This window comes from Idiotropiscis lumnitzeri, chromosome 18 (assembly GCF_059441095.1).
Source record: "Idiotropiscis lumnitzeri isolate Australia: NSW breed Sydney's pygmy pipehorse chromosome 18, RoL_Ilum_1.0, whole genome shotgun sequence".
Taxonomy (NCBI): Eukaryota; Metazoa; Chordata; class Actinopteri; order Syngnathiformes; family Syngnathidae; genus Idiotropiscis; species Idiotropiscis lumnitzeri.
The window spans coordinates 14,957,011-14,969,510 of record NC_142408.1 but is presented as its reverse complement, the minus strand read 5'-3'; the positions used below and the strand labels follow the sequence as shown (position 1 = coordinate 14,969,510).

At 38.7% G+C, this 12,500-nt stretch overlaps 1 protein-coding gene across 4 annotated transcripts in view; it reads right to left on the bottom strand.

Moving 5' to 3' along the window:
• The window catches only part of sptan1 (spectrin alpha, non-erythrocytic 1), a 116,413-nt gene that overhangs the window by 32,681 nt on the left and 71,232 nt on the right, over positions 1-12,500 (bottom strand). For 2 of the 4 annotated variants that reach the window (XM_088281261.1, XM_088281263.1), the window contains 7 exons: positions 9,161-9,342; positions 8,806-8,905; positions 8,502-8,699; positions 8,207-8,353; positions 8,023-8,126; positions 6,010-6,172; positions 2,372-2,386 (listed from right to left, as the gene is read on the bottom strand). In XM_088281261.1, the coding sequence (XP_088137387.1) occupies positions 2,372-2,386; positions 6,010-6,172; positions 8,023-8,126; positions 8,207-8,353; positions 8,502-8,699; positions 8,806-8,905; positions 9,161-9,342 (909 nt within the window). The remainder of the gene's footprint in view (positions 1-2,371; positions 2,387-6,009; positions 6,173-8,022; positions 8,127-8,206; positions 8,354-8,501; positions 8,700-8,805; positions 8,906-9,160; positions 9,343-12,500) is intronic. The other 2 variants (XM_088281262.1, XM_088281264.1) reach the window with 1 other exon arrangement.

Genomic DNA, 12,500 nt, shown 5'->3' with positions numbered 1-12,500 from the left:
GCACTGAGAGAAAAGGGGGTTAATATTTTCATAGATCCTAATTTTCACATTTTTTCTATTCGTTAAAAAAAAAAAGTTCAAAATATCATGAAGATTTTGTTCCACTTCACAAATGTGTCCCATTGAGTGGTGATTCTTCACCAAAAATTCTAAATTTCAATTGTTATGCTTGAAACCTGAAATGTGAAACAAGATCAAAAAGATCGAGCGGGCCTCACACTTTCGCAAGGCCATTTACAATCATAACTCTTATGTTTTTGCTCCATATTTTCAGAAGCTAAGATCAAAGATCCAAGACTGTCAGTGTGTCAATAGCTGTCATAATAAAAGGCACCTTTTAAGATGTGTAGTTTCACTGTATTCACACCGGCTACCGGCTTCCCAACACCTACCCCCATTCTTCTCCAGCCAATAGAGTTTAAATGAGAAAAGGTTTTGGCTCTGCCAGTCCAAATAATTAACATGGGAGCAAAAACATAAGTGTTGCACTTAGATTTTTTTAAGCGCAGAAATACTCTAAAAATTACATTCAGTACACAAGTTAGAATCCCAGCCATTTATGTTAATGCATCTATTTTGTTTCCAACTATAATGACAGATTGTATGAATGTGACATTAGTATGAAAAAGGTTGATAGTTTGATGACAAAGACAAAAAAACAAGATAAGGCATTAGAAAGCTGCGTTATCTGTTTGACTAACCTGTTTAACGTTCAATTTTTTTTTCTTTCATTTTTAGGAAAGAACTGACCTTGGCAAAAAACAACAAACTCAAAGTGCCTGTATAAGCAAGGAACCAGATTTCTGACTGAACAGCGGCCCAGTCTTCAAGAACTTGGCAGTGGCTAGCACCACTGATATGCCATTAAAAAATGTATCCAATCATTTAAGTACTTTGGGTTACTGCATTTCCCACGGAATTCAATGCTTGTGTATTGTGTATTTCTGGTGCATACATCACCGAACGTCAAATTTAATAAATGACTAACTAGGACTGAAAAGACAATTTACCTAAATTAGATAATTGGATGCATTTTTTGCTCTTGCACCATTTCCTTAGCGAAAATAAATTAACTTTAACCAATACCAATTTGACAGTTTAACTCAGTTACTTTTGCTTTTTTGTGTCGGACAGCTCTTGGAACCGACAATGTTTTTGCTTCAACAGTTTCAGATTTTAAGTTGAAGATTGGAAAGCGTCCTTTGCCATCATCTCCGCTAGCTGTCAAACAATTAGTAGACCACTTCAGAATTATTAGGCAATTCCAATGACAAAGGTTTTATGAATCTCCACCACAAACGGATCTTAAATGAATGAAAGTGATTGAAGTGAAAATTAAAAGTAATTAAAGACGTTTTAAAAAAAAATTCATTTTTCATCTAATTTTCAGGGGCTCAAAAGTACATGGGAACTTGCCGTAATAATAATGATAAAAAAGAATAAAACGAATAAAAGTAATAAAAATAATAATAATACAACTTGGATGAACACCAGAAGTCTGCACCTCATTGATATTACCAATGTCTGCTCTCCCTTTCCAACCTTCAGTTGTTGCTTGTTTGCAGTTGTTGCAACTGCCATGATTCCAGGTTTGCAGTCCCGGGATTTTTTTGTGTTATTGCTTTTGTATTTTTGACATTTGTCAACATTTAGCGTCATTGTTCTCAGTTTAAATCCCACGCATCACAAAACCATACTCAAATCTACCAACTCAGCCAGTGGCAGCCATCATAGGGTCCCATTAATATTATGATGATATGACCACAGTTTAGTTCTATCACATGCATTTCACATTCTGCGGGGGTGTTGTGGACAAATAAAGCTTGTACTCGTGAGTGAAGATGGAAAAACTCAAACCATATACACTGCTAGTTTTACTGTGGATTTAAAAAGTCTACAGAAACCATTGACTGCCAGGTCGTTTTTGATGATTAACAACTGATCTGATGCTCAAGTCTTTCAGAATTCTTTGTAAACTCAAGTACGAGGGATTGGCATAATTATTGATTCATAAATCGATAAAAAATTAAACGGATTGTTGGTGCTGCAACCAGTTAAGGTGCTGTTGGCTCTTTTGTAACTAGTTTGTGATATATATAAAAAACAACTTGAGGTCAGGTATGCAAATTCAACTACATCCATGAAGACCTCATTTCAACAACATTCGTATCAACATATCAATATAAAGGAACTCTGCCACACAGGACCATTTTCTGGTTTTAGATGAGCCGCTGCATAAAAGTATGAAAATGGCCCAAATAGGTATATGTATGTGTATAAGGGTACAAGGGTTTATTTATATTTTTATACCCCATCATATCCACAAAGAACGATAATCTGTTGGTTAGTAACTGATAGCACTCAAACTTACCAGAAGCTTGGAAAGCTATGAAAAAGCAAAAGACATTAGGAGAGAATTTAGTTTTACGTCAGACAGGAAAGTGGGGTTGGAATCAGTCAAATGACAGATTATGTATGATAAAATACAATTTAAAAGCTTTGAAAGAATATATAGTATTGTGCACCCTTCCTGATTCCTTTTTTTTTGTCACACTTGTTTTAGAGCAAATTCAAGACAACATAAAGTATAACTTATCCACTCATTGACAATGAAAGGTGTGGCTGATTTTTTTTACCACCATTTTGAAACGTAATTGCCGCCAAACTGAATGCTTGATCCATGCTTTCTGACAAACATCTCAAGTTATCCTTCAAATACATTTTCGTGAAGAGTAAATTTAAGCCAAAAGTCACAGACGCACATTGTAGTAGCTCTATTTGTTAAAGCGGGCGACCGAGTGCGATGTTGTGCCTCTTGTCATTTTAAACTCTACCGCTCACACCTCAGCACCAGCAGCGGGGAGAACCAGCTTTCTTTGACAGGGGCAATGTTTCAAAAACTAACTCATGACAAATAAAATAAACAAACTACCCCACGTTTTAACTGAGGAGGCGAGGAGGGGTTGCTAAGCGTGCTAATCACTAAAGTGAAATACAGAGTCAGGAAAGACACAAAATAAGTGCCTAGGTGTACAGTCGCCTTTTAACAGAAGTGTGACTGGAACCGCATTAGGGCGGAGAGCCAGCAGCTATGAACAGAAATGTTGTATATCAATCAATACGAATCTAGACGTAAAATAAGATAACGGCTACATTAGCAATTTAGCAGATGCTCTCAGACCGGAATACGTCAAGGTTACGATATCAAATGTATATTCTATATTTATAATCTCATCAATAATATTTACACTATTTTGCACCACAGAGTACGGAGTTTTGAGAACTATGCAGTAATGGGTCTCAAAATTACATTATTTAAATCAATTTAGCTTTGCTAGGGTACAATGATTTGATAATCTGACATTTATGTACAAAGAACATGTACATTCTTATGGAATGTAAAACATTTTATGGTTTAAAAAAATGCATCTTCATATACACAATTACACATAAATACAAAATTGTACTTGGGGGTAGTTTTTAAAAAAAATAATAACAGCGCCCCCTCACAACTTTTTTAGTGTCCTTGCATTATTACAGTAATAGCTCTATTGATTTTAATGGTATGATGTAATTTTTTTTGTCATGTTTGCAAATGGCACTATACATTGCGAAGAAAATCGCAAATCAAATCGAAATCGCAATATCTGTCAGAATTGCAAGGCAATTTTTCTCCCCAAAAATCGTTCAACCCTAGTGACCAGTGGGTGCCGCTTCAATTGGGAATCCTTCCAGGACTTTCACACAGCACAGTCACTTGCATGGTTCACTTTTTGGGGGCATTTAGATGGCTAATTCATATCAAAAGAGATAAATAAAACAATTGGGGGGCATTCAGATGGCTAATTCACAGCAAAAGAGATAAATAAAACAAAGGTAACAAAATATGTGAGCAAATCACAAAACTGAGGACAACGGAGGAAATGACACACAATTGCATTAATACAGAAATTACACAGAATGATTGAAAGTTGCATCTTAACTAAGCATTTTCCAGTGTTCCTGTATCGCCAGCTGTTTTAGAGAATTTGGCTGATATTTCAGCACCCACAGAATATTGCATTCTCTGACAGCATAGGCACCAAACCCCTCCAAAACAGAAGATTCTCTCACCACATAATCTTTATCGACAACTCAAAAACTAGGCTGATCTCAAGTTCAAAGCAACGTAGCATTAGCATCTACTTGCATCTAGTCATCCTTACAATTGTGTAAAAGTACAAATTTCAGAGACAAGCTTGTATATATATATATATTTTTGAGCAATATGTTTATATGTGGCAGTAAACTGTTAGATTCAAGTGGACGACGTCCACGGCAGTGAATGAGCTAATCGCACCATTTTTTTTCCATTTCACTGGAGCGGCAGGATCTGAAGCTTACTTCGACCCGCATTCTGGCTTAACAGCTTCTTTATGCGATATGACATTTCTAGAATAGACAACAGACAGAACAACATTGTGCTAGGATACAACCAAACTAACCCCGTCCACTTATATTTAAAATCTATTTCCTTGGTCAACTATTCTCTCTTTTGTAGTGTTCAATCCGTCGTAATGTAGATGACATTGCGGTGAAATGTCATTTACTAATATCAGAAAGGTTTTTTTTTTTTTTAAACTGGAAATAATTTAAACTACATTTTGCATTATCTTGGGTTATCTTCGTCAAACAGAATATAAAGAAATCAGGAAGGGGCAACTTATTTTTTCACAGCAGTAGCAGCTGTTATTGATTTTTCACACAGCTAGAGTAACGTTAATTTACCTCAAGTTTCCTCAAACATACAATGCATTAGGAAAGTGGACACAGCGCTTCAAGTAGTCAGCACGTATATTTTGTACTTATTTCAGTAAAAGAAAAGAAAAAATATCCTCAAAACACTGACGTTTCTTTTTTTTAATCTTGGCAAGTTTAGGAAAGGTGGCCCGGTGGCCGACTGGTTAGCACAATGGCCTCACAGTGCAGAGGATGTGGGCTCTGTTCCGGCTCAGGCCTTCCTGTGTGGAGTTTGCATGTTCTCCCCGTGCCTGCTTGGGTTTTCTCTGCATACTCCAGTTTCCTCCCAACATCCAAGGAACGGCAGGTTGATTGAACACTCTAAATTGGCACGAGGTGTGAGTGTAGGAGCGGACGGATGTTTGTCTTTGTGTGCCCTGCAATTGGCTGGCAACCAGTTCAGGGCGTACGCCGCCTACTGTCCAAGACAGTTGGGATAGGCGCTAGCACACTCGCAACCCTTGTGAGGAGAAGCGGAACAGATAAAGGATTGATAAAACCTTAGGGGGGGGAAAAAAAACTAAAATGACATAATATTTGTATTTTTAGCCTTGGTTTAGTACTTTGTTAATGCACTTTTTGGCCGCAATAGAGGAATTTTCCCCATTCCTTGTCGCGTCTCTCAAGTTACATCAGGTTAGATAGGGAGCGTGTTCAGATTTTTTCAAATCACTCCGATATGTTCCCTCAGGGTCTGCCTGGGCTGCTTAAGGACATACAGAGTAGGGCTAATGAAAAACCCCAAAATGTGAAAAGTCAAGGAAACGCAAATCTGTGTGGAAAATATTTTCATTTGTAAAATTTAATGTGAATTGAATCAAATCAAATTGTCCAATTCAGGTTCAGTTTTTCAAGGAAAAATTAAAATTAAACAATGCTCATTCAATTTATGTAATTTAGAGTCAGTTTTTCCAATGCATTGATTCAAGTTTCGCAATTCAAATTCAAATCTAAATGATTAAGATTGTTGCTGGGGTTACATCTTTAAGCCCATGTGGGGATGGACTCGTTTCCACTCTGGCATTGCTCACGGCGAGGAAGGGCAAACAGGTGTAGGTATTTTTATTGCCTGCCGGCTCACCGCCTGTACATACGTTTGGAATAAGGCTGTAATAATTGGGAAAAAATGAAGCGCAGTGAACATTTTCCAATTGCACTGTATTTGATCACCAATGAACTAATTGGTGTCAGTGGTGGTAAAAAAAACAAATAAAAACTAATATAAAATACCTGAATGTTGGTAGGGTCCTTATAGGACTCATCAGTTGCAGTCTGCAGTTTCTCGCTGATCCAAGCTTCTATTTCATCCACATCTCGGCTGAATTGCTGCAGGGTCTGGGATTCCCCGAGCTTTGATCGCTTTTCTATCATCTGGGCCTTTAGCCGACGCCACCTTTCAAAGTATCAAAGTATTCAAGTTTTTAATTGTTTTTTCTTTTTTTTTTTAGTTTCTGAAAGTGTTTAGGTCTTTCTAAAAAACCTGAACACACAAAGTACCCCACCTAATACCCTGTAATTGCTTATGAGGTGTATCAGCACAATAATGGGCCTTTTCTAGAAAACATCAGCACAATTTTCAACATATATATCTCTTTTGAACATGTATATCTATCATTTTGGTAGACAACATTTCCTGTCAAAAAGAAAAGCATTAAAACTGCCAACATCTTTGCAATTAAAATAAATAATAATTAAAATTAATAATCAACATTTGGTTCGTGCGCAAACTCTCACCACTTAGCTAGATTTGGGTTTGTCCAGAGAGCATTTTCCCAGATTGATAGTGGTTTGTCCAGGCGCAAAGCACATGGCTGCCAATAATAGTGGTAAGGATTGTATTTATAGTGGAACTCCAAAGGCAAAGATTATGGGTACTCACAATGGCAGGTAAAATTGTGAATGGAAACACATCTAGTACAAACTTAGATGCATCCCATCAATTTTGCTGAGCCTGACTCTGATGTATCCTGAACTGCCACGCTCTTGGTAGGGACCTATAAGACTTATTTGTTCCGCCCACTTTTTTCATGTTATAATCAACTCCCCCTATTAATGATTCACTACTCACAAATTCACCTATTTACCATATTTTTACAGCCAAAATATGCGCTGTATCAAAGGGTGCAGCACCAGTTGAGGGTGCTATTTCTGTATCTAATACTTAAACTGGGAGCGCCGCACTAAGAGGCAGATGCTAGCTTGCGCATGCAAGCAAAGGCTTCTTGGGAGCCAGTCAGCCTCAGCCAATCACATGCCAATTTAGAGAGATGTGAGTGGTGTCCTCTGGGCAGTGTGTGCGTTATTTCTTTAATTTATTTTTTGCAGTCTGCTGTCTAAACCTGTGATGTGTCTTGCTGGCAATAACATGAATGATAATACAGACTACGACATCGTGGACAGCTGCCCTTTTTGTGCAGCTTTCTCCTGCACCATCACCAAAAAAAAGTATTCACATAATGTATTTGTCACAGTCAATTCAAGACATTGATGTCTCAGACTTTGGCCAGCAGGGTGTGTGTAAGATAAGCTGAAGACCACATTAACCTCAAGTAACTTTATGTAATCAGTTTGTGTATTTCTAATCATGTTTTTATACGCTACTTGTATTAATAATTGCACACGCACACACACACACACACACACCTACATGTTTGCTCTAAAGTTAAATTCCTGACCTGGAGTTTCGTGTCATCCAAAATGACCCTCATTGTGATTTGAGTTCCTGTTTTCTGGGGTTTCGGGTCGTCTAAACTGACCCTCATTGTGAGAGAAAGCTTCTGTTTCCTGGAGATTTGTTCGTCTAAACAGACCTCCATTGTCATTTAATTTCTGAGTTTGTTTCAAGCTTTAATAAAAAAGAGGAGACGGTGGGATGAGAGGCAGAGGGTGTGCAGAGCTGAACTGAGCAAGACGCTTGTCTTCTCGCTGCCTCTCTCTCCCGTTCGCGACGGGTAAAAACGAAAACCTTGCCTGATTTATTTCTGATCTTCAGCCACCTTTAGTAAGTTATTTCAGTCTCTTAAAGGCGTCAGGGCGTTTAAACCTGACAGTGTGCTAACATGCACCCTGAAATGCGCCAAGGGGATCAGACCCAATGGTCGAGAGAGTTACTCAGTCTATACAATGAGCGCGTTGCATTACAAGGCGCATTGTTTGTTTTGGGGAAAATTTTGGACTAGTGCGCCTTATGGTCGTGAAAATACGGTAAGTTTTTTTTAACTGTGAAAAAGAAATCTTTCCAACCTGTCAAGAACTTCATTGCGTCGACTGAAGATCTCAGGTTTGGCGTAATGGTCAGCTCCAATTAGTTGATTGGCAAAGGACTGGAGAGCAGCGATTTTCTCTTCCTATGCATCCAGACAATTACAGGTTTATAGAACAAAAATCAGTAATCCACAAAGACAACAAAATGTGTGTGAAAATTTACCTGCACATTAATGGCTTTATCAAAGTCTTCATGCTTTTTGATTAGTGCCTCAACACTATCAAGGGAGTCTCCCTTGTCATCGCTTGCAAGGAAGGCTTCACGAGCTGCCATCCAATTCTCAGCCTGTTCACAGTCCCTGCTAAAGAGCTGTGACATGAATTCAGAAAACTGAATTATTGAATGAATGAATTTATTGGAATATGTTGATAACACAAGGCATCAAAGAAATAAAAAATTGAGACAGATTATACACTTGTTTCCTTTATTAAACAAGAAATCTTTTCTCTACAATTACCTGAAACTCCAGGCACTGGTCCAACATCATGCGCCGTTGTACCCAGGCCTTTTCCAGATCAGCTCGCTCCAAGTCTAAAGCCTCCAGTCTTTGCTTGATCTCGGGACTTGCATAATGACCTTGCACCAACAGCTGCTGTCCAAATTGCTCAAAGGCTTGGAACGTGCCAAGACGAGCATCTATCTCCGTGCGATGTTCCTTGAGAAATGAAAATAAAGAGAAGCAAAGAGAAAAAAATTACGAACACTTCATATTAACAGCTTGATTAAGAAATCTTCACAAGAAACCAATCACTTTTATTCACCTGATGTCTTTCTAGAAGAGCTTCAGCTCCAGTCACATCCTTAGCTAGCTCCTCTGAGGAGACCAGTCCTCGGATACCATTAACCCAGGACATGAGGTCTCTGCGTACAAAGACAGCAAGACAACTTAAGACAAACATCACTTTAATATCAAGGTCTTAATCGCCATAAAGCTCAAAGTAACTTTTTGTATACATGTAGTAAGTTCTTTTGGTTGTTTTCTGATTAGCATTATATAGGAATAGTTGGATATTATTGAGAAAAAAAACACAGGTTAACGAACATCCCCGAAAAACTCCTTGTAGACTCACACACATGCGCACAAACACACACAAAAACACATGATGCTCTTCTCACCGAAAATCAGACAGAAAGCGTTGCAGGTCGTGTGAATTTCCCAGCTTATCTTTGCGCTGGTCAGCTCGTCCTACTAGGCTGCTCCAGGCAGTATTGAGCTCAGTACATTTCTCTTGGATGTCATCCATTGCTTCCGGGTGGGACTGTATTAGACGTTGAGCTGTCTCCCCAAGAGAGTTCACCTGTGAAATGATACAAGTAAAATGGGCTGTCACTTATATAGCTTTTCTACCTACTGTACTCAAAGCGCAAAATGAGAACAAAGAGCCGTATGCATGTTTGAAGCGCATATCTACTCATGATTCATCAATAAATTCTTCCTACTTTGTATATTATGTGCATACTCTGGACCTCCTTAGACCATACTTACACACAAAAAATGAAGGATCATCATTTGAAAAATATAAAACATTTTTTAGACAAGATTCATAACATAGTGAACGAAAATCATTCAGAGAGAGAGAGAGAGAGAGAGAGAATGAGAGAGACAGAGAGAGAGAGAGAGAGAGATTTATAATGATAATGATAATAATAATAAATTAGATTTGGAAGCGCCTTTCAGGACACTCAAGGACGCTGTACAGAACAAAATGCAAAGTAAAAACAAATAAAGGTAAAAAACACCAACACGTAAAACAATCTGGATAAAATACAAAAGTGGACGAGGGACATATCGGACTTAGAGAGAGTAGTGAAGGCGGAACAGATGGGTTTTGAGTTTAGTTTTGAAGGCAAGGAGGGTGGTGCAATTTCGGAGGTCAGGTAGGAGAGAGTTCCAGAGCTGAGGAACAGAGTGGCTAAAGTGGCCATACATATATATATATATATATATATATATACATATATACATATATATATACATATACATACATATACATATTTATATATATACATACATATATATACATATACATACATATATATACACATATACATACATATATATACACATATACATACATATACATACACATATACATACATATACATACATATATATACATACATATATATACATATATACATACATATATATACATATACATACATATATATATACATACATATATATACACATATACATATATATACATACATACATATAAATACACATATACATACATATATATACACATATACATACATATATATACATATACATATATACATATACATACATATATACACATATACATACATATATACACATATACATACATATATACACATATACATACATATATACACATATACATACATATATACACATATACATACATATATATTAGGGCTGGGCGATATGACCTAAAATCAATATTGCGATAAATTGGGCAATTTTACCTCGATAACGATAAATGCACGATAAATTCCCCCTGAGGACCAAAATCAAAATAAATGCAGGAAATGCATATTAACTGCTTTTTTTTATTGACCAACTGGTACACATTACTTTCAATGAAAAATAGAAGTACAAAAATCATTTGAATAAACATTCAAAATAGCATGCTTTGCATGACTTGAACAATGTCACAAAGAACAGGAGAAAAGGGGTACCTCTCGCAAAATCTTTTTTATGTAAATATATTGTGCCGAGATGCTGTAATGCCATTTGCAAAGGCCTAGATTTGTGTAAAGGTATCTTGTAAACAATATAAATAATGCCATGTGCAAAGGCGCTAGTCGCCTGTAAACAAAATGCTAAATAAAATTTTAAAAATGTCAATGAAATGCCAATGCCAAATGAACAAGTGTGCTTCATCAGGAAAATGCCGTCTCGAGTACTCCGGTGCGCAGTCGCCACTTGTCGTCTATGTACTGCACATTCAGGCTCAAACAGGGATCCATGTTGCGACTCGACCACAAGTCGGATGTGGATGCAAAATGCTTGACATGTCTAAGCTCCCGTCCCGATGTTGTCCATATCGGGAAGTGCTGTTTGCGGCAAATATTTTCGTACCTCTTGTCGGCTACGTTCATGAGGCGTTTAAATCCTGTGCGCTCCACTGTAACTAGAGGAGCTCTATCTTTAGCTATGTGCTAGGCTATCGCGTCCACCACTGTGGCGTTTTCTCGTATGATGTCGACTCTGTTAGTGGGCTGTTGTCACTTGCCCAACCTTGCTTCTCACTTTGAACTTTAAGCACAAGCTCCAAGTCAACAGCATAGTTGTGTTGTGGGTGGTGAAAAAGAAAAGGTTGGACGCGCTGTTTCAGGTGCTTACGACGCACTTTGTAGTTCATGTTCTTTTGCTCAAACATCGTCTTTATGGAACCCAAAACATTTCCAAACAACAGATGTCCAATTTCTTTTCGGGACAAGCGCGACAGGAACAATTTCAACTAACGTTACTTCGTCTGCAGCCGTGTCAGCCGCTTCAGGATTTGAATCGCCAGCAACAAACGAGTCTTCTGTTTACATTCTTCTACAGCGCATGTGTCACGTGACTACATGCGCTGGAGCCGTCTTAAAGAGGCACGAACATCGCCACAGACAGAAAAGACTTTTCTTTTTCTTTTTTTTTTTTTTAGATACCGAATTTACCGACATGGGCAAAATGATGTCGGTCATTCTAATACATTTCGGTAACGGTAAATTTTCGGTTTATCGCCCAGCCCTAATATATTTATACATATACATACATATATATATACATATACATACATATACATACATATATATACATATACATGCATATATATATACATATACATACATATATACATATACATGCATATATATACATATACATCCATCCATCCATCCATTATCCGCCGCTTATCCGGGGTCGGGTCGCGGGGGCAGCAGCTTCAGCAGGGAAGCCCAGACTTCCCGCTCCCCAGCCACATCTTCCAGCTCTGCCGGAGGGATGCCCAGGCGTTCCCAGGCCAGCCGGGAGACGTAGTTTCTCCAGCGTGGCCTGGGTCGTCCTCTGGGCCTCCTGCCGGTGGGACATGCCCGGAACACCTCGCCAGGGAGGCGTCCAGGAGGCATCCTAAACAGATGCCCGAGCCACCTCATCTGGCTCCTCTCTACGTGGAGGAGCAGTGGCTCGACACCGAGTCCCTCCCGGATGGCCGAGCTTCTCACCCTATCTCTAAGGGAGAGCCCAGACACCCTGCGGAGGAAACTCATTTCGGCCGCTTGTATCCGAGATCTTGTTCTTTCGGTCGCGACCCACAGCTCGTGACCATAGGTTAGGGTAGGAACGAAGATCGACCGGTAAATCGAGAGCTTTGCCTTCTGGCTCAGCTCCCTCTTCACCATGACAGACCGATACAGCGTCCGCATCACAGCGGAGGCTGCACCGATCCTGTCGATCTCTCGCTCCATCCTCCCCTCA